The sequence below is a fragment of the Dendrobates tinctorius genome, unplaced genomic scaffold (genome assembly GCF_039654945.1).
Source record: "Dendrobates tinctorius isolate UK_male_01 unplaced genomic scaffold, ASM3965494v1 ptg000161l, whole genome shotgun sequence".
NCBI classification, from domain to species: Eukaryota; Metazoa; Chordata; class Amphibia; order Anura; family Dendrobatidae; genus Dendrobates; species Dendrobates tinctorius.
The window spans coordinates 8,685,281-8,707,550 of record NW_027361828.1 but is presented as its reverse complement, the minus strand read 5'-3'; the positions used below and the strand labels follow the sequence as shown (position 1 = coordinate 8,707,550).

Here is a 22,270-nt window from a genome sequence, read left to right as displayed (position 1 = left end):
ACGGTGCCATGGCAGAACTAGGGCGTCCGCTCTGATGGCGAATGGATAATGCGATCGAGCAATGAACTGAGGAAGCTTGGTGTTTAGTCCTGAGGCCATGAGATCCACATCCAGAGTTCCCCAACGATGACAAATCTGTTGAAAGACTTCCGGATGAAGAGAATACTTCCCCGAGGCAATGCCTTGGCGACTGAGAAAATCTGCCGCCTAATTTACTACGCTCTGCCCAATGGAGGATGTGATTTGCTACGTGCACGGCCATCCTGCTCCGGGTATCTTCTTGCCGATTGATATACGCTACAGCCGTGGCATTCGAATTGGATCCTGATGTGACCTGCGAGGAGCTGGTGGAAACTCCGTAGAGCTAATCTGATCGCTTGCATCTCCAAAATGTTGGAGAGACTGACTCTCGGGTTGACCAATGACCCTGTGCTGTGTGGCGATGAAAGACCACTCCCCAGCCGAGGAGACTTGCGTCGGTGGTTACTACCAACCATCTTATTGGGAGAAAAGACCTCCCTAGATTCAGGAGGGACCTCAGTGTCCACCACCTGAGGGGTTGCCTGACCTGCAGGGACAGAGGGATCCGACGGTCCAAGGAGAATGGGTTCTTAGCCTAAGCTAACAGCAACGCGTGTTGTAAGGGACAGAGGTAGAACTGTGCAAATGGAACTGCTTCCATCGCTGACACCAACTTTTCTATAACGGTCATGCCAAAACGAATGGAGTGAGTAAACAGTCGCGCTGCCTGTTGTAAGGCTTGGGTCTCTCCTGGAGGGAGAATGACCAACCCGCGGGAAGTGTCCAAGATCATCCCTAAAAGGGAAATCTGCTGAGCCGGTTTTGGGAAAGACTTTTCAAAGTTTATCTTCCACCCCAGGCGAGAAAGTGTATTTACTGTTATCCATGGATTCCTCGCAGGCAGGCCTTGATGAGCAGGTCGTCCGGACACGGTAACACCACCACTCCCCGAGAGTGGGAATGGCCTGACAGCCGCCATGACCTTGGTAAAGACCCTGTGGGCGGTGGCGAATCCGAAGGGCAAGAGAACAAACTGGAAGTGTTCCTTGTGAATTGCAAAAACGCAGGGACTGCTGGTGGGACGGGCAGATCGGAATGTGAAGGTAAGCGTCCTTGATGTCGATGGATGCTAGGAACTCTCCTTTTTCCATGGAAGCGACAACTGATCGAAGAAATTCATTCGGAATCGCCGTACCCTGACAAACTGATTTAACAGTTTGAGATCCAGAATAGGTCACATCGTCCAGTCCTTTTTAGGAAACACAAAAAAGGTTTGAATATAATCATCTGAACCTTTCGTGATGAGGGACCGGAATGATGACTCCGACCCTTAGCCGAGCCTGAAGAGCCCAAAGGAAGGCTCTTGTCTTTTTCTTGGGGGGAGGGAAAGGGAAAAGCCGAGTTGGAGGGGGAGAAGAAAATTCTATCTTGTATCCGAAGGACACCAGCGCCCTGACCCACTTGTCGTCATTGGGTAGATCTATGAGATATGGCTTCCTAGATCCAGAAGCCCTAGGCCTGGGATTCCAAGAGTGGTTAGGTCAGTATGAGACCGGGGAGCCTCTGTCTCCGCGCAGGGACCGACCTGATCCGGAAGAGAAGGACCAACCGGAATTATTGCGAGAAGATCGAAAACTCGTCGGCTGTTGGTTGCGAAACGGCCGAACAGCCCCTATTGTTGAGGAAGGAATTTACTTTTCCCCCCCGGTAATTTCAGAAATGAGTTGGTCCAGTTTCACTCCAAAACAACGACCCATTAGAAAGGGGAGAGAAGACAACGATCTTTTAGGTGTGGCATCCACCCGCCAGCCGCGGAGCCATAGGGCTCTTCTAATGGAAATCGCATTAGCGGCAGTTTGAGCCGCGCAATGGGCGGCATCAAAAGAAGCGTCTACTACAAAGTCCGCTGCGTGAATTATCCGCCTGGCGACAGTTGTTGCCTTTCGAAGCAAGATTGGTGCCCTGGAAGGAAGTAAAAAAAGACTTCTGCCAAAGCAGCCATTGCCTTAGTGAACCAAATTGCCGCGAAAGATGGAAAAAGCGTTGCTCCTGAAGCTTCAAAAACTGAACGGGCAAGGTAGTTAATTCGACAATCGGAGGGGTTTCTGACTGAGGAACCCGCAGAAACGGATAGGAGCGTTTTAGAAGCAAGACACGATACAGGAGGGTCCACCGGAGGAGACTGTAACCAATCCTTCATTAGTTCTGGATGAAAAGGGTATTTAGCCTGAGTAGACTTTTGCCTTGTGAACCGCTCATGTGGCCGATCCCTATATTTCTGGACGCCTGATAAATAGCGTGCACACACGCTAGGTTTTCTGAAATGACCTAGGGTGTGCTGGAGCGGGAATATATTCCTCATCCAACCTCAGAATCTTGTTGACTGATTCTATAAGAGAATCAAGTGACTCATGATCAGTTGGGGGATTCTGAGGGGCTGACGTGTCAGATTCGAATTCAGAGCCGTGGTCGCTGTGAACCTCAGGAGAGGGCGAGCGAGAGACAGGAGTCGCCAATGCTGTGGCGGTGACCGTCCCTTGGACGAGTATGGCCCCTGCTGGGGGACAGTTCCCAGCCGACGCCAGAGTCCTCCTCGGGAGGTAAGGACACTTTCTGCCTGGGTCAGACTCCACCAACCGTGACAGGGACGCAGCCCACTCAGGGTTACTAAATGCAGGAAGCCCGTCAGCAGCGGCGGCGAGGGGCATCGGAGCGCAGGTCAGGGCGCAGTCCGGGTCGCAGTCCGTGCACTGGGTAAGGTAGACTTGCAAGTGGTACACACGGTAAAAAATGCAGTGTGCTTTTTAACAGCCCGTTTAGCCTCCTTAGATTGAGGCATAGCGCTCCTGAAAGGGTTAACGGCAGAGTCTGTTTGCAGCTGCAGAGAATGTGTCGTGAAGGGGTTAAGCAGATGCAGCTTACCCAGTCCTGTGCTGGGTCCCCCGGGAGGAAAAACGGTAGCCCTGAGGTGTCACCCGGTATTCGGCTGTCCAGAGCAGGTATAGCGCTCATGAAAGGGTTAACGGCAGATGAAGACATGACCCCCGAGAAAAGAAGTGCTCTTCTCCTAAGTAATGAGAGGTGCCAAGAGGAGGGGGCGGCGACGTTAGCGTGGGCGGCGCTAATCAAATTGCGGCCTAGTAGGCCGGAAAAGCCGGGGACTAAATTTTTGGCCTACCAGAGCGCCGAGAGCGGGGGGGTCCGTGATAGAGCGCCGGTGCACCGCCACTGAGGTTAAGACAGCGCTTCTCCCCCGGGGGACAGGACCAGACCCCATACCTCCACTCCTGTGCTCAGTTGTCGCTGTCCGGGGTCTTCTTGCCTCTCATCCTGCGGGCAATGTAGCAGAGCTGGAGGAGGTCTTAAAGGGGGTATTCTCAATCGATCCACCTTGTGGTAGAGGGATGGAGAGCTCTGGGGCTGATTCAGGGCATCCGAAAAAAGGGCTGCTTAAGTCCTTCTCCATGCACTCCTGTGCTAGGTCCTGTCGCGCTTGCCCTCGTATCCGTGGAGTACCGGCCGTAAGGGAACCATTGTCAGAGGAATCATCCCCATTCGTTGCAGGAAAGTGTATGGGGAGGTGTACTCCGCGTGCTTGCCTGTTGTTGGTTCGGGGGAGAGCGGGCAGTAGAAAGGAACCATCGCCCCCCTTCACTCCGTTAATTAAAAAATAAAAGTTTACAGAAAATTCAAAAAATGAAATAAAAACTGTGGGGTCTGAAACCAGACCCAAGTGCCTCCTTCAGACACTAAGCAAAGAACTGGAGAAATCTCAGCCAGCGAGAGGGTGTATACTGTAGGGGAGGAGCTAACTTTTTTCTGGTTTACTTAGTGTCCTCCTAGTGGCCAGCAGCATAACACCCACTGTTCTCTGTGTCCCCCAATGAGGTGCAGGAGAAAAAAAACACTATAAGGGTCCGATTCCATTTAGCGATGCACCAGCGATCCAGACAACGATAGAGGCAGATCTCTTCAGCGACGCAGCAACGATACAACGATCTGTTGGGGGTCGCTGTTACCTGTCACACCACAGCGATTCTGATGACTTCCGGCTGCGTCCATGAGTTCTGCGTCGCCAACGACGTCGCCAGCGATGCATGCTGGCCAGCGGGATGCCAATGACTAAAAAATGGCCCAGGACATTCGAGCACGATCAGCGATATCCAGCGGGGGGTGGGGTGGTCGCAGGTATGTGTCACATGTAGCAAGATCGCTGTTGCGTCACAAAATCGGCGACGCTTTAGCGATCTCGCTATGTGAGAAAGGCCCTTAACACTATACATTTGGTATCTGCAGAAGTGTACTGACCTTGAGAATCATACTGCCAGGTCAGCATTACTATGCAGTGAACATGGTAAATAAAATAAAAAAGCTAAAAACATTGTGGAATTGCACTTTTTTTTTCCCATTTCAATGCACATTTTTTTACCGCTTTCCAGTGCATCACATGATAAAATGAGTGGTGCAATTAAACAGTACAACTTGTCCGCAACAAACAAGCTCTCACATGACTATGTGGACAAAAAAAAAAAAAAAAGAAGCTATGCCTCATACAACAACAGGCTGTACTCCAGTCTACTTCTCAAACAGCTGTACTCTAGACAATGGGCTGGGTCTAGAGATGTGACCCTAATTGGAACCAGATTCAGGAGAGTTTGTACACATCAGTGGAGCCCTCTCCAAGGAGAGCAGAACCTTTTCCTAATCTTACACAACCCCTTTTAAACTACCATTAAAAACTGACGACATTTATTGTATTATTCTTACCTGTGAAGCTTAAAGGCATTGGCACAATATCTGTGGGTGGTTTCCTTCTCCAAGTTGCTTGGCAAGTTAACAATGGACAAAGCGCCAAAAGGACATTTCTGTTAAGAGTTATAAATCCATTTAGTCTCATATATGCGGCAAAAGTTTAAAACATAATTAATTTTTTTTTAATACCAGCCATAATTTAAAGCAGCTCTTGTAGTTTTTCTTTGCAGCCAGTTGTTTCTTTGAAGTCTAGAGTGCAATGAAATGCATTATATAACATGGAGCGGATTAATCAGTTTCCTCCAGAAATCTGGTGTAAGAGAGCTTGAAATGTTGCAAAGTATTTGTGCAAAAAAAAAAAAGAAAGCTTGTTGCGACTTGTGCCGTTTTTACGCTTGTTTCGGCAAAGTCATCATAATTTAGTCCACAAGAGTGGAGTAAGTTACAAAAGAAAGATACTCCAGTTAGTGACTAGAGTATATTCCTTGTTACATCACATGGCAACTGAAAAACGTGTACCACTCCAACACCTTTTTATTTCATTTATCAGTCGCAGTCTTCTGTTCTGGAGTTTTTCTGGTTCTGATCCACCATCTTGTGACTACAGCATTTGAATGACTGGGAAGTCAGAACTAATGGTCACAAGTAGAGATGAGCTAATTTTTCAATATTCGGCTTGGCTAACAATTGTCGAATTTGAAATATTCGCCAATTTAATCGCTGAATATAGCCGAAAATACACAGCACAAAAGCCGGCGATTCCCACCGTGTGTGAAAGTGTGGGAAACATCGGCATAGCGCTTCTAATCGACGGTGAAATCATCCCCACCGGTCACAGAGCCGCGGTTCCCACGCTGTCAAAAGACAGTTTGAGCGCGCAGCTGTGATCGGATATATAAAGTTTACCTCTGGTCACTGGTGTCAGCTGATGGGACTACCACTCCCATCATCTGTCACCTGATGCCACTAATAAAAGTGAGAGCAGGAGCGGCGGATGGGAGTATTCATCAGACGCTCCTGAGCTGTAAATAAATAAAAAAACCTGGGTGGGTTCCCTGTATTTTTGATAACCAGACAGGCAAAACTCACAACTGGGGGCTGCAACCCTCAGCTGTCAGCTTCAGCAAGCCTTGTTATCAAGAATAGAGGGGGGCCCCCCCGCCGTATTATTTATTTCTCTATCGCTTCATTGGGGGACACAGAAACCATGGGTGTATGCTGCTGCCACTAGGAGGCTGACACTATGCAAATAAAAAAGTTAGCTCCTCCTCCGCAGTGTACACCCCACCGACAGGAAGTAGGATGTTCAGTTTAGCTTAGTGTCAGTAGGAGGTGGACACGGGTCTTTTACTAGACCCTTATCTACCTCAATGTGCTTCGTTTTCTTTTCAGGTTCCCGGAGGGATACAGTGTGAATGGTCACTACTGTACTCCCACACAGACTATGAGTACGGCGTGTACTGCCACCCCGTATCCTCATATGTATGGACGGCAGGACCCCAAAATCCCCAACACAGACGCGTGTTTAGGTGATCCCGCAAGAGAAAGAATACCTGGTCCTGCCTACGTCTCCCACCCACTCGCCCACCAGAGCCTGTCGGTCGAGGAGACACGGACGTCCCGCAACATGGATTCCGGACGTCCGATTTTCATGATTGGGGAGGTACTTTCCCTCTTTTCTCCCCAGTTACTGAAGAGGTGAAAAAACAGGATAAGAATGAGAGAAAAAAAAACCCAAACCTTTATTCAAAGAGATGGTGGTTTGGGCGGCTAGCGCAGTTCATACCTTCCGACTGGTTTCGGGGGCCTCAGCACTGCCTTGCAGATCCTTTGGGGAAGAGAGGGGGTTTTGGCACACAGAGGCTTCCTGTTCTTTGTGCCCCCGTGCAGCCTGTCTAAGCGGCGTCATAGCGCTTTGTTTGCGCCACTTTTAGCACCCTGGCGCCACTGTGGGGACCCGTTTGGCGCTATTGCATGTCCTCCGCGGGCCCCCCTCCCGCTCCGGCGGCCGCTGGCTGTAATCTAGGTCCCGGCTTCATTTTGGGCCTAGTTGCAGCGCTGACTCAGCCCCCCTTCCTCTCGGCTCCGGGCGGGCTTTTTCCCGCCTGTTTCTCCTCTCGCCTCTTCGTGTGTGTCATCAGGCTCCGCCCGCTGCCCTCAGACTGTGGACGGGAGCCGCTGCCATATTGCTCCTCCGGGCCCCGCGTTTAGCTGAGAGCAGGCTTCCCGGTCTCTGGCCGCCCTCACAGCGCGCGCGTTCTGCCCTGCGTCTTCTGGCAGACGCCATTTTCCGGCTGTGGTACAGGGGAGCCGCATCCAGCTATGGGACCTGCCTGTCTCTCGCTACAGCCATGAAGTCTCCTACAGGACATCTGCCGTAATTAGCTGCACTGCAGACTGATCCCCTCCTCTGCTCTCCTGTCCCCTAACCTTCTGGCAGCGCTTTGTGGGATTGTTCTCATGTCTAACTCTAGGCCACTTCGTTCTCCTATTCCTCCACTGTGGTCCTCTCCCACTGTCCAGGAGCCCCCAGTTGACCCGGTCGTACAGTCTCTGGAGCCGTACAGTCACTAACTTGATGGTTTTTCTGGAGCCGCACAGTCTCTGAAGTAATTGTACTCTAGAGCTGTACAGTCACAGACGTAAAAGTACTCTAGAGTCGTGTATTTTACTGGCATAATTGTAATCTTCTGCCGCGCAGTCTCTAGTGCATCAGTATGTCTGTCGGAGATCTGATTTTCTCACACAGTTGTTGTGTTTTTCGGCCATTACGGATAGGTGCCTTGATTTTCAGCAGAGCAAGTCTCAACCATTGCTTCACATAAAGATGTTGGGGTCCTGGCATAGCAACTACTCCAATATCTACAGCTCACAGGCACTCGCCCTTCAAGTTTCTGCAGCCCCCTCCGGGCGCTGGATTCATACTGCTATAAGCAGAACAAGGTGCTGCTTCTTTCTCTTCACGTCTCCAGTGTTTGGGCCGGACTTCTAGCTGAATAGAAGTCCGTGTTATCTGGCAATTGTCTGCTGTGGCTCAGTGGATAGAGAAGCTGACCACAACTCGCTGTTCCAGAAGTTGGAACCATGGCGCACAAAAGAAAGTGGTGTTTAGTCTCTTTCTGATCCCCGGCCTACTGTTCTACCGTCAGAAGAATTGACTGGTCAGAATCTACTTTACTACAGACTTTGTGGCACGGCTTACTACGCGTGAAGCCATTATTCTACCTGATGTCGTCAGGTATCCAGACCTAGTCCGCAACAAAGAAGCCATTATTCTGCCTAATGTCGTCAGGTACCCAGTCCTATACCGCAATACAGAAGCCATTATTCTGCCTAATGCTGTCAGGTACCCAGACCTAGACCGCATCACAGAAGCCGTTATTCTGCCTAATGCCGTCAGGTTTTCAGACCTAGACCGCAGCCAGAAGCCGCTATTCTGCCTAATGTCGCCGGGTATCCAGGCCTAGACCGCAACACACAAGCCGTTATTCTGCCTAATGTCGTCAGGTATCCAGGCCTAGACTGCCCCGCAACTCAGAAATGGCGGACTCCTATACCCTTCTCCGGGTTCTCTCCACGCTGATTTGTACACAGGATACTTAGAGCCGATTGCAGCTGGGCTATATCCGCTATCCAGGCTTCAGACGCATCACCTACCAGGTACAGTAGTTCAAACGGCCGTATTACTGTGGAGACGTGTCTGGGGTTGACTGCTTCAGTGGTACTGGTGTTCTGTACCGTATTCAGGTGAGTCAGACGCTCTCACCTTCAGGTTCCTCGCGTTCTATTGCAGCAGTACTCTATCCCTTATCGAGCACTTGAATAGTCCTCTATCAGACATGTTTAGTCAATACATGCCGTCTCTCTGGTAACTCAAACGTACCCGAGGCCATCAACTATACCGATCCGGCTATACTGTCCCGTTTTCTGGTGAGTCAGAAGCGTGCTCTCTCACGTTCCTCACGGTCTTTTGCAGCTTTTGCCTAAGCTCCCGTCTAATCTCCATTCGAGGTGAGGTGCCGGCATTTATTGCTCATAGCGGGCTACAGCTGCGGTTACAAGTCGCTTTCAGGTGAGTCAAAGACACCTCTCGGCTACATATTTCATTGTCAATAATATCTGTGGTTTGTTAACAGTTAAACGTAACCACTACCATGTCCAAACAGAACGGATCTCTGTCACTCAGTGCGGATCTTGGTAGCAACATATCTGGATACTCCACCTTCAGGTGGGACAGACTCTCTCGTGTCAGGTACTCATGGTCGCGGTTTTACTGCGGCATGTTCTGTACCCTAAGTGTGAGTTGCTCCACAGGAGTTTTTGCCATCTACTGATCAGTTTACTGTACTGTCCAGACGCTATCTTTACTGCCGGTGTGTTCCGCGTATCTTTAATGTTTGGCAAATAGTAGTTTATAAGTTCTAGCCTGCTTTAGGGGCCTTCGAGCTACCACACTACCATAAGCTCCTTATCTGTCGGAACTTACCTATTCTTTCCTACAGACGCCGAGTAAAGCCTCCAGCAGCTCAGACATGTGACTTCTGACCGTGAAAAAGCATCCCACCTCAGACAGGAGTGGGATCTAACTCCGCGCAAGCATCGACCGGGGTAAAAAGCTGTTCCAGTCCTGGATCCAAGAATGAGTCTGGTGATAACGCGTTTCTTCCTTCGGCTAGTATTGTATCTTTTCACTGTTATCCTCAGGCGCGTTTTGTCTTAGACTTAGGCTAGCGAGTCTACACACCGTAATCCCCTCCCTGCTCCAGAGGGTCCAGGATGGATTCGGTCGTTTACATCGTCATACAAATTGACCTGCCTTTCGTCAGCCTAGTTGTCTTCTGGTGTCTATTTGATCTACCTAGAGCCAACTTTTCTTACAGTTATCATACTCCATGTTTTGCATGAACTTTCCTTGCTTGACTAATCACTTTTCTAAGTACAGCTATACTATTTTTGTCCATATCCACACTCATCCCGGGATGCTGGGTTTATCTCCCTTTGGATCTCAGTCATCCAGTAGTCTCCGTTCTACCTCCTTAGTGGAGCAATCAGCTGTCTCTTCATAGCCATCCTGAGCCTACATCGCGGCGATGAGATCCAGATTATCCCCTGGTTCCATTCAGTACGTTTTCAGTGTTTGGCTCTTTCGCAGGTTCTCAGTGGCCTGTTCTCAGGCCTTGTCATTTTCTCACAGAACGGCCTTCAGCTGTTTCCAAACAAGAGGGCGCCTTAGTATATCTCTACTTCTGCGACTACGAACCCTCCGGTTCCAAGTCTCCCACTACTACGGTCCTTCCTGTCCCAGAAGTGCATCCCTCAGAGATTCCACGGCAAATTCACACAGTAGTTGGCAAGGTCAACCTTGAAACCATCCGCCGCTTTATCGTGTCCTGCCTTAGTCTCCACTCGAGTTACAAAGTTCTATAGACACGTGGCCTAGCTTGCTCATCAGAGCATTCTTGCTGGGGACCAGTCAGAAGATTTGATCGTCCTCACTGTCCAAAAATTTTCTCTTGCATGGAAATATGGGTTTTCGCCTCATCGTTCCCATCTATGGGTTCATTTGGCTTTCGGTTTCACGAGCGAAATGATCTCCAAACAAGTCCCTCACCAGCTTCCCGTTTCTTCTGGGTAGCTCCAATCGCTTAATTATTGAGGAGGTCACCGGAAGGACAAGCGCTCTCCTTCCTCAGGCTGAACCTCATCGTTCTTCAGCGCATTTTCCTCAGCGTGCCTTTTCGGGATCTAGGATTGAGTCCATCCTTTTTCTCAGGAGGAAATTTTTCTTCATTCAGCATTTGCCTCCTGCGAATCGCATGATTTTTCCATGAAGCTCTTATCCAGGTCCTGATTTCTTCAGGGCTTTGGCGATATCTACTTTTGCAACGTACGGTTTCATTTTCCTTTTCAGTTCGTAGCCTTCCCTTTCAGGCTCTCCAGACTCTATAGCAGCTGTGGTATACTTCCTGTGGATCAAGGGTCCACTCTACATCTCTCTAAATTCTCTTTCTTTCATCCGCCTCGAATTTTCCCTTCGTGGCGCGCTCTCATCAGGCTACCTGGCCACAGCAACGGTACTTATCAAGCTCGGGCTTGAGGTATAGAGGTCCTCTGGCCTCCAGGTCAGCGTCTGCTCGCAGAATCTGGTCGACATTAGTAGGGTTGCCGGCCCAGGAGGGACTGCGTTCTTTTCAGTACGACGCACACTGCCCGGGCAGTGTGTGACCTCCTGGCGGTACTCTTTGGGCTTTCGTCTGGCTCCTCTGCAGTACGGTCATTTGTCCTCCACAGGTCCATGTGGTTTTTCAGAGCCCATGCCTAGCTTCGGCAAGTGCCAGTCGGGGTGAAAAGACCTTGCAGGTGACCTTGCAGGTGACGAGGGTGACTTCCTCGTCCCGATTGGAGTTGTTTGCTGTTCCCTCCCCTTGGGGACTGCTTTGGGGCGTCCCATGGTTTCTGTGTCAACCAATGAAGCGATAGAGAAAACAGGATTTTTTGTTGCTTACCGTAAAATCTGTTTCTCTGAGCCTTCATTGGGGGACACAGCACCCTCCCAAGTTGAACAGCACAGTTTACTGTATAATATTGTTACAGTATGGATTTGTGTTTTCTGTGGTTATTATCTCGTTACAGATTGCTTCTCCTACTGCTTTCTCACTAACTGAACATCTTACCTCCTGTCGGTGGGGTGTACACTGCGGAGGAGGAGCTAACTTTTTTATTTGCATAGTGTCAGCCTCCTAGTGGCAGCAGCATACACCCATGGTTTCTGTGTCCCCCAATGAAGGCTCAGAGAAACAGATTTTACGGTAAGCAACAAAAAAATCCTGTTTTAACCCCTTAACCCCCAATGGTGGTTTGCACGTTCATGACCGGGCCAATTTTTACAACTCTGACCACTGTCCCTTTATGAGGTAACTCTGGAACGCTTCCATGGATCCTGGTGATTCTGACAGTGTTTTCTCGTGACATATTGTACTTCATGCTAGTGGTAAAATTTCATTCATATAACTTGCGTTTATTTGAGAAAAAAACGGAAATTTGGCGAAAATTTCGCAATTTTCCAACTTTGAATTTTTATGCCCTTAAATCACAGAGATACGGCACACAAAAAAACTTAAGTAACATTTCCCACATGTTTACTTTACATCAGCACAATTTTGGAACCAAAATTTTTTTTCTTAGGAAGTTATGAGGTTTAAAATTTGACCAGCGATTTCTCATTTTTGCAACACCATTTTATTTTTACGGACCACATCATATCTGAAGCCACTTTGAGGGGTCTATATGATAAATACCCAAAAGTGACACCATTCTAAAAACTGCACCCCTTAAGGTGCTCAAAACCACATTCAAGAAGTTTATTAACCCTTCAGGTGCTTCGCAGGAATTTTTTGAATATTTAAAAAAAAAAAAAAAATGAACATAACTTTTTTTCACAAAAAAAATACTTCAGGTTAAATTTTTTTTATTTTACCAAGGGTAACAGGAGAAATTGGACTGCAAAAGATATTGTACAATTTGTCCTGAGTACGCTGATACCTGATATGTGGGGGGGAACCACTGTTTCGGCGCATGGCAGAGCTCAGAAGGGAAGGAGCGCCGTTTGACTTTTTCAATGCAAAATTGGCTAGAATTCAGATCGGACGCCATGTCACGTTTGGAGAGTCCCTGATGTACCTAAACAGTGGAAACCCACCACAAGTGACCCCATTTTGGAAACTAGACCCCCCAAGGAACTTATTTAGATATGTGGTGAGAACTTTGAACCAACAAGTGCTTCACAGAAGTTTATAACGTACAGCGGTACAATTAAAAAGTCATATTTTTTCCACAAAAATGATCTTTTCACCCCCAATTTTTATTTTCCCAAGGGTAACAGGACCCTAAAAGTTATTGTGCAATTTGTTCTCAGTACGCTGATACCCCATATGTGGGTGTAAACGACTATTTGGGCGCATGGCAGAGCTCAGAAGGGAAGCAGCGCCATTTGACTTTTTTGGCTGGAATTGAGATCGGACACCATGTCGCGATTGGAAAACCCCTGATGTATCTAAACAGTGGAAACCCACCACAAGTGACCCCATTTTGGAAACTAGACCCCCCCAAGGAACTTATCTAGATGTGTGGTGAGCACTTTGAACCCCCCAGTGCTTCACAGAAGTTTATAAAGCCCGGGCGTGAAAATAAAAAAAATCGTATTTTTTCCACAAACATGATCTTTTAGTCACCAATTTTTTATTTTCCCAAGGGTACCAGGAGAAATTGTACCCCAAAAGATGTTGTCCAATTTGTCCTGAGTACGCTGATACCCCATATTTGGGAGCAAACTACTGTATGGGCACACGTCGGGGCTCGGAAGGGAAGTAGTGACGTTTTGGAATGCAGACTTTGATGGAAAGGTCTGCGGGTGTCATGTGCGTTTGGAGAGCCCCTGATGTACCTAAACTATTGAAACTCCCCACAAGTGACCCCATTTTGGAAACTAGACCCCCCACGGAACTTATCTAGATGTGTGGTGAGCACTTTAAACCCCCAAGTGCTTCACAGAAGTTTATAACGCCCGGGTGTGAAAATAAAACAAACTTTTATTTCCACAAAAATGATATTTTTGCCCCCAATTTTTTATTTTCCTAAGGCTAACAGGAGAAATTGGACCCCAAAAGTTGTTTTGCAATTTGTCCTGAGTACGCTGATACCCTATATGTGGGGGTAAAACACTGTTTGGGCGCTTGGAAGGGAAGGAGCACCATTTGACTTTTTCAACGCAGAATTGGCTGGAATTGAGATCAGACGCCATGTTGCATTTGGAGAGCACCTGATGTGCCCAAACAGTGGAAACCCCCCAATTCTAACTCCAACCCTAACCCCAACACACCCCTAACCCTAATCTCAGCCCTAGCCCTAATGGGAGAATGGGAATAAATACATTTTTTTAATTTTATTATTTTTCCCTAACTAAGGGGGTGATAATGGGGGGTTTGATTTACTATTTATGGCGGTTTTTATGTTTGGCAGCTGTCACACGCTAAGGCTATGTGCCCACGCTAGCATTTTTAAACGCTCAGGAAAAGGATCCCCTTTCCCAGAAAACGCGCGTCTTTTTCCGCGCGTTTCTTGATGCGTTTTTTGACACGCGATTTCTGGGAACATTGGGGATGGCTAAAAACGCTGAGTAATGCGGGAATTAATGTGCATGCTGCGTTTTTAGCCGCTAAGCGATTCCTGAGTGGTTAAAAACGCATGCATTGGCACAAAAAGCCAAAAACGCATGCTAATTAATTTGATGCATCTTTTAAGCATTTCTGCAGCGTCTGATCTGGCTCAAACGCTGCGGAAACGCTTAACAAAACGCATCGTGGGCACACAGCCTAAAAGACGCTTTTTATTGTAAAAATAGTTTTTGCATCACCACATATTGAGAGCTATAATTTTTCCATATTTTGACCCACTGAGTCATGTGAGGTCTTATTTTTTGCAGGACAAGTTGACGCTTTTATTGGTATCATGTTCGGGCACGTGACATCTTTTGATCGCTTTTTATTCCGATTTTTGGGATGCAGAATGAACAAAAACCAGCGTTTCATGAATTTATTTTGGGGGGGGTGTTTGCACCGTTCCGCGTGCGGTGAAATTGATAAAGCCCTTTTATTCTTCGGGTCAGTACGGTTACAGCGATACCTCATTTAGGTCGTTTTTGTATGTTTTGGCGCTTTTATGCAATGAAAACAATTTTATATAAAAAATAATTATTTATGCATCGCTTTATTCTGCGAGCTATAACTTTTTTATTTTTTCACTGATGACGCTGTGTGGCGGCTCGTTTTTTGTGGGACAAGATGACGTTTTCAGCGGTACCATGAATATTTATATGCGTCTTTTTGATCGTGCGTTATTGCACTTTTTGTTAGGCGCTATGATAATAAATCATTATTTTTTGCTTCGTTTTTTATTTTTTAAGGGGTTCGCTAAAGGGGTTAACTAATGAGACAGTTTTATAGGGCGGGTCGTTATGGACGCGGCGATACCAAATATGTGTACTTTTATTTTTTTTTTATTTCCAAAAAATGAATTTATTAGGGAATTTTTTTTTTTTTTTTTTAATTTAGCGATTTTTTTAAAATTATTTTTACACTTTTTTCTAACTTTATTACATTGTCCCAGGTGGGACATCACTGTCCTGTGACAGATCGCTTATCTGTCACATCACAGATCACTGTGACAGATCAGCGATCTGTCACAGGCACTGCACAAGCAAAGCGAAGGCAAGGAGGAAGCCAGCTCCCTGCAGGCCCCCGAAGGTCCCCGTCGCCATCTTGCAGAAGAATGCATTCCTATGTGGGCTGAATCGCCACGATTCCGCAAAATTAAATGAGCATGCTGCGTATTTTTCCCGCGATGCGATTCCGCCACGGGAAATTTCGCAGCATTAGCACAGCATTGCGGAATCCCATAGGATTGCATGGGATGCTGTTCTTTGCGCTTTCACGGCAAAATAGCGAGCTAAAAACCGCTGAGAAAACACGAAAAACCTGCAACGTATGAACGCAGCCTAAGACACTGTTTTTCATGCAGAAAAACTACCGAGTGAAAATCTCATTGTGGGAATACAGCCTTACAGTCAGCAAAAACACATATGTGAACAGCCCCAAAGACCATAATGAATCCATTTAAAAAGGGAACCTGGCATGAGGTATTAACCAAACCTATCACTTTTAAAATCATATAAATGGGGTGCGTAGGTGCGAGTGGATGACGGTGTTGGGTGGGACTGGGGTGGTACTGTTTTAGCTCATCGAACAGAACTGCGCAATTTACATGTACTGCGAGGCAAGTATAAAACACGTTTTAAAAAGGTATGCATGGGCACCTATGAGGATATAAAGGGGTAAAAAGTTGAAGGAACCCTCTTTGCACGATTTCAAAGATTATGGGCATGGTTTATAAGCCAACAAAATGGTGACAGGTTCCCTTTAAAAAAAAAACAAAAAACAAAACTTCAATCATCTCACCTTGATGCAGATGCCACACCCGATGCAAAGGGTTTCTGAAATCCATACAATCTTACTTTGAGGAGTGACCTCAATGCACAATTTTCCTAAAATAAAATAAAAAACAATGCAAGGCTAACCATTTCATAATTTACTTGTAAATAGATCTGTGCAAGCAATGTTGTAGAGCATGTGAAAAGAGCAGATTGATATACAACATTTTGTGGGGAAAGATTCAATATAGCTAGTATATTATTCATTGCAAGTTTTTCATTCTCTTTTTGTCAGTCCAAAGGGCGGTCCTTCTCAATGATGACAGACCACCAACCACATTTATACAAGGACAGCAGCCCAACAATAAGAAGCCCGCCTACTGAAGTGTTAAGCAAAGAATTAGCAGAGGTTTAGATAAATACTGAATATTTTTTTAATATGTCCTTTTGGGATATTTGGCGACTGTTAACGAAAATGTTTATTGAAAAATCTAAGTCTTCATTCTAATTTTCTAGGTTTGTGACTTTTTAAAAAAAATCCATTGTATTCTTATTTGTGTTTCTTTATTGCCTTATTGGGGGACACAGATGACCATGGGTGTATGCTGCTGCTGTTAGGAGGCTGACACTATGCAAAACAAGAAACTTAGCTCCTCCCCGGCAGTATACACCCACCGACAGGCACCAAGCACCTCAGTTTGTGCTTAGTGTCTGTAGGAGGCAGACCGGGATCTCCCCAGATCCGCATTTAATCCTTTTCTTTTCAGGTTTTAGTTGTGTTTTTTTAATGATTTCCCCTTTCTTTTTCAGATACAGCTCAGGAAACGGGATGTGAGTTCATCCTGCTTTTCCTATTAATGCGGCTGAGCGAGCAATGTGGTATCGCCCACATCGCAACTCTCAGGCCCGCAGGCAGGACCTTCCCCTATCACCCTCGGGTGCTAGGGGCCATGGATGGACGGTCCTAGCCGATTCCCCTCCTCATTCCTCTCCCAGGACAGGGCTGAGAGGAAGACGGCGGTCGCCAGCAGTGACGTTTCCCCTGACATGGGGATTGGAGCCGTCTTCTGCACCATACGGCGGTGCGGGTACTGAGGATCACCTCTCCCAGCGGCCTGCGCTCTATCGTGGGCCCCTGTGGTCAGCCTCTTCAGGGACATCAGGTAAGCTTGTCTGAATGTTCCCTGCAGCCCTGCGCTCACAGACCAATCTAGGACCACATTCAGCAATCAAGAGTACCTCTCCTCCTTTTTGAATTTCCCGCTCTTTGAACCAGCGCTGACAGGTCCGGCGGGGGGGCGCGCTTCCTCCGTCAGCGCTCCCTCCGTCAGCGCTCCCCGTCCTCATTATCAGCCCACAGGGAGGGAGCGCTTTCGAGCCCGGGCGCGCCGTCGCTAGTGAAAGCTGAGGGAGCGCTTTCACTTTCATTTTCAAAAGTGGTCCTCCCTCTCCCTGCGCGCACTTTCCCCGCGCGCTTTTACAGCCTTTCTCAGGGCTGCTTTCATTTCAGCCCTGTCAGTGTCTTTAGCCGTCCCCCTCCCCCTCTGGGGTCTCAGCCAATCGCGCGGTGCGGTGGCTTAGCCCCGCCCACCGCCAGCGTTCCTTCCTGGATTGCCGAGCTTCTTCCTCCTTCTCTCCGGACCTCGCCTGGGGGACACATCGCTTCTGATCCTCGGTAGGCTAGACGCTGACTATCCCTGACGCCTAACTTAGCTCCCCCCCCGCAGTTTCCTCAGGCTGTGTTTTTTTCTGCCACTGAGACTTATGCACAACCCTGCAAGGGCCTTCTGCTCCAGACCCACCGCTACTCACTACGCCTGCGCGCGCTGTAAAAAGAAGTGGGCTTCGAGTCAGTCGTCTCCCCTCTGCCTGTCCTGCAGCCCTTCCACCATGTCGGGCCATCAGGAGCACTCCGAACCCCGGGCAGAGACCACCCCACCCCCGGAGTGGGCCGTGGCGATGTCTCAGTCAGTTTCTGAGCTGACAAAGGTGTCTCAATCGCTGGTCCAGGTCTTAGAGCGGTTACCTCAGTTATCTGCAGTCACCTGTGCACCGACCGCCTCGCATAGTGAGTCGCCAGCACCAGACCGTGGCCCTCAGACGGACAGACCAAATAGGGGCTCTAGGAAGCGGGTCCTGTCTGGCTCTTCTTCCGGTTCGCAGGGTCCCTCTGCTTCTCTCAGGCTACGCGCCTCGTCTCCCTCATTGGCAGACGATCCGGGGTCAGACGAGGATTCACAATCTGGATCAGACTCAGAGGCGGACGACATAGCTAGAACTCGGGAGATGGTAGATAGTCTCATATCGGCTATATACCAAACACTCAAGATTAAGAAGGATAAGGCCCCCCTCAGGAATGCTCTGTTTCCCTTAAGAAGGCTAGGCCTCCATCTCGAACCTTCCCTAATAAGGATTTCGACACTTCCTTAGCCAACCACTGGCAACATCCTGAGAAACGTTTCTCAGGCCGCAAGTACTTAGATGTACTTTATCCCTTTGATGCGGATCTAGTCACGAAATGGACCAAAGCTCCCGAGGTAGATCCACCAGTTTCTCGTATTTCCTCTAAGACGGTCCTTTCCCTTCCGGACGGAGCTTCTCTCAAGGACCCATCAGACAGGCAAATAGAGTCGTTGGCTAAGTCTATCTTTGAGGCATCCGGTGCATCCCTCTGCCCTATCTTCGCATCCGCTTGGGTGGCAAAAGCCATTTCGGCTTGGGCGAAAATTCTGCGCAGGGGCGTTTCAGCGGCAGCTCTTCAGGACGAGCTGGCAGATTTAGCAGACCAAATTAATCACGTAGGCAAGTACCTTCTGGCTGCCTCCTTGGACGTGGCAGGGTGCGTTGCTAGAGCCAACAGCAACATTGTGGCAATACGCCGCATTCTTTGGTTGAAGTCTTGGAATGCGGATACTACCTCAAAGAAGTCACTCACCAACCTGGCATTTCACGGCACTAGGCTCTTTGGCGCCAAGCTGGATCAGTTAATCTCGGATGCCACGGGTGGAAAGAGCACTTCCCTTCCCCAGTCCCGCCCTAAGAGGTTCTTTAACAAGAGGGCTTCTCGGCCTTTTAGGTCCTTTCGCCCCTTCTCTCCCACAGACGGTTCATCCCAGCAGGACCGTAACACTGCTTCCAATGACCGGAGAAAGCCATAGTATAAGCCGGCCCCTCGCTGGAGATCCAGGGGTCAGCCTTCCAGGTCCTCAGGCTCTCGATCCGGAAGGTTTTCATCTAAGTGACGGGTCACCCCCACCTGGAAAGCTTTCCAGGGTGGGAGGCAGACTTTCCTTTTTCAAGGACGCGTGGCTATCCGTTGTCGACGACGCTTGGGTCAGGGAAATCATCACATCCGGATACAAAATCGCGTTTTCTTCCCTCCCAAACAGTCGTTTCTGTCTGTCCCGAACCCCAAAACAGCGATCGCAGGTTCCAGGGTTCCTTCAGGCCGTCTCCTCTCTCCTTTCCGCCGGGGCCATCGTTCCCGTTCCTACAAACGAGCGGTTTTTAGGGTTCTACTCGAATCTCTTTGTAGTCCCGAAAAAGGACGGCTCACTTCGCCCAATTTTGGACCTCAAGCTGCTCAATCGCCACGTGAAGATCCGCCATTTCAAGATGGAGTCTCTGCGTTCGGTAATAGCCTCAATGGAGCCCGGAGAGTTTCTCTGCTCGGTGGATATACAGGATGCCTACCTCCACATCCCCATTTCTCTGCGGCATCAGAGATACCTCCGCTTTGCGATTCAGAACAACCATTATCAGTTCGCGGCCCTTCCCTTCGGCCTAGCCTCCGCCCCTCGTGTCTTCACGAAGGTGATGGCAACAGTCATGGCCATCCTTCGATCCAGAGGGATTCTTATCATCCCTTACCTGGACCATCTCCTGATCAAGGGCTCGTCCCGCCAAGACTGTCTTCACAGCCTTCACATAACCTTGGATGCCCTCAGACGCCTGGGATGGATAGTCAACAAGGACAAGTCCACTCTGTGCCCTACCCAGCGTCTGACCTTTTTGGGCATGGAGTTCGATACGAATCTGGCCCGAGTGTTCTTACCGAGGGACAAGTTTTCAACCCTTCGCAAGAGGATCCAGTCCCTTCGGCGCTCGAGGGTCATGTCCCTTCGGTCATGCATGAGAGTCCTGGGGAAGATGATAGCCTCTATGGAAGCAGTGCCATTTGCACAATTCCACTCTCGCCCTCTCCAACTGTTCCTCCTGTCAGTCTGGGACAAGACCTCGTTTTCTCTGGATCGCCCCATTCTTCTTCCGCTTCCGAGTCAAACAATCGCTGACTTGGTGGACGTTGTCGGCGTCAGTTCTCCGCGGAAGATCCTTTCTCCCGCCTCGGTGGCAGGTCATCACCACCGATGCCAGTCTCCTAGGATGGGGGGCGGTCTATTATCAGAGAACGTCCCAAGGGCGTTGGAACGCCCAGGAGACTCTTCTGCCCATCAACCTTCTGGAGATCAGGGCAATCTTCCTCGCTCTCCTTCGTTGGCAGCATCTTCTAGTAGGCAAGCCGGTCCCCATTCAGTCAGACAACGCCACGGCCGTGGCTTACATAGACCACCTGGGCGGTACTCGCAGCAGGCAGGTGATGTCGGAAGTGGCAAGGATACTTAGTTGGGCCGAGCGTCACGTGCCGGCGATTTCCGCCGTTCACATTCCAGGGGTGGAAAACTGGGCAGCCGACTTCTTGAGTCGCCAAGGGCTAGCGTCAGGCGAATGGTCCCTTCATCCCACAGTCTTCAGTCAGATATGCCAGCGCTGGGGCACCCCGGACGTCGATCTCATGGCCTCTCGGATGAACAACAAGGTTCCTCACTTTGTAGCCAGGTCCAGGGATCCATTAGCCGTCGGTTACGACGCCCTAGTAATCCCGTGGTCCCAGTTCCACCTACCTTACCTGTTTCCTCCGCTTGCCCTGATCCCAAGAGTGGTCAAAAAGAAAGTCAGAGGGCATCCCGGTCATCTTAGTGGCTCCAGACTGGCCGAGACGCCCTTGGTACGCGGAGCTGGTGAACATGCTCACGGACGTCCCCTGGAGGCTTCCAGACCGTCCAGATCTTCTCTCGCAAGGCCCCCTTTACCACCAGAGTTCTCAGTCTCTGAGTTTAACGGCATGGCCGTTGAGGCAGCGATTCTGAAGGAATCAGGGATTTCCAACCGGGTCATTCAGACCTTGATTAAGGCTCGGAAGCCTGCTTCCTCCCGCATTTACCATAGGTACTGGAAGGCCTTTTTTCGTTGGTGTGACGAAAATGATGTTTTTCCACTATCGTTCTCAATTCCTCCCATTCTTGGTTTCCTCCAATCCGGCCTGGATGCGGGCCTATCCCTCAGTACTCTCAAAGGCCAGGTATCTGCCCTAGCAATCCTCTTCCAGACGGATCTAGCTTCCTTACCGCAAGTGAAGACTTTTCTCCAAGGAGTCGCCCATGTGGCTCCTCCTCATCGTTCTCCGATAGAATCATGGGATCTCAATCTTGTTCTTGGCGCTCTCCAGAAGGCGCCGTTCGAGCTGATTCAGGATATCCCTCTGTCTCTTCTTTCATGGAAGGTGGCTTTTCTAATCGCCATTACATCCATCAGGAGAGTTTCTGAGCTGGCGGCCTTATCCTGTCGTTCTCCTTACCTTATCCTCCACCAAGATAAGGTTGTTCTCAGGCCAGTTCCTTCTTTCCTTCCGAAAGTGGTATCCCCCTTTCACATTAACGAAGATATCGTCCTTCCATCATTTTGTCCTGCGCCTGCTCATCCTCTGGAAAAGTCGCTCCACAAATTGGATGAAGTGAGAGCCTTGCGTGTGTACCTTGCCAGGACCGCTTCCTTTCGCCAATCTGATTCCTTGCTGGTCATTTCTGAGGGTCGCCGGAAAGGTCTTCCGGCTTCCAAGTCCACAATTGCTCGCTGGATTCGGTCTACCATCCTGGAAGCCTACCGTCTTCAGGAGAATCGGCCCACTCCGGGGGTGAAAGCCCACTCCACCCGAGCTGTAGGGGCTTCTTGGGCTGTGCGACACCAGGCTTCGGCCTTACAACTTTGCAGAGCCGCGACCTGGTCATCTTTGCACACCTTTGCGAGGTTCTACAGGGTTCATACCCAGGCCTCGTCTGATGCAGCTCTTGGTAGGAAGGTTCTGCAGGCGGCGGTGGCGCATCGACCGACCTAAGCCCTTTCTTATTTCGTTCCTTTATTGCTGTTCCCACCCTCGGGACTGTTTTGGAACGTCCCATGGTCATCTGTGTCCCCCAATAAAGAAAGAGGGATTTTGGGTTCTTACCGTAAAATCTCTTTCTTGGAGCCTTCATTGGGGGACACAGCACCCTCCCTGTTTAAGTAGTACCGTGTTGGGTCTGAGAGTCCCTTGTTGAGTTGGTACATATGTTTATGGTTTTGGTTGCTTCTCCTACTGCTTTTTCACCAACTGAGGTGCTTGGTGCCTGTCGGTGGGTGTATACTGCCGGGGAGGAGCTAAGTTTCTTGTTTTGCAAAGTGTCAGCCTCCTAGCAG

General features: G+C 49.1%; 1 protein-coding gene across 2 annotated transcripts in view; it reads right to left on the bottom strand.

Annotated features, from left to right (window-relative positions):
* ABCE1 (ATP binding cassette subfamily E member 1) overlaps window positions 1-22,270 on the bottom strand; it is a 100,501-nt gene that overhangs the window by 69,486 nt on the left and 8,745 nt on the right. For both annotated transcript variants that reach the window (XM_073549792.1, XM_073549791.1), the window contains exons 3-4: window positions 15,786-15,871; window positions 4,789-4,886 (exon numbers count right to left, since the gene is read on the bottom strand). In XM_073549792.1, coding sequence (XP_073405893.1) covers window positions 4,789-4,886; window positions 15,786-15,871 — 184 coding nt within the window. The remainder of the gene's footprint in view (window positions 1-4,788; window positions 4,887-15,785; window positions 15,872-22,270) is intronic.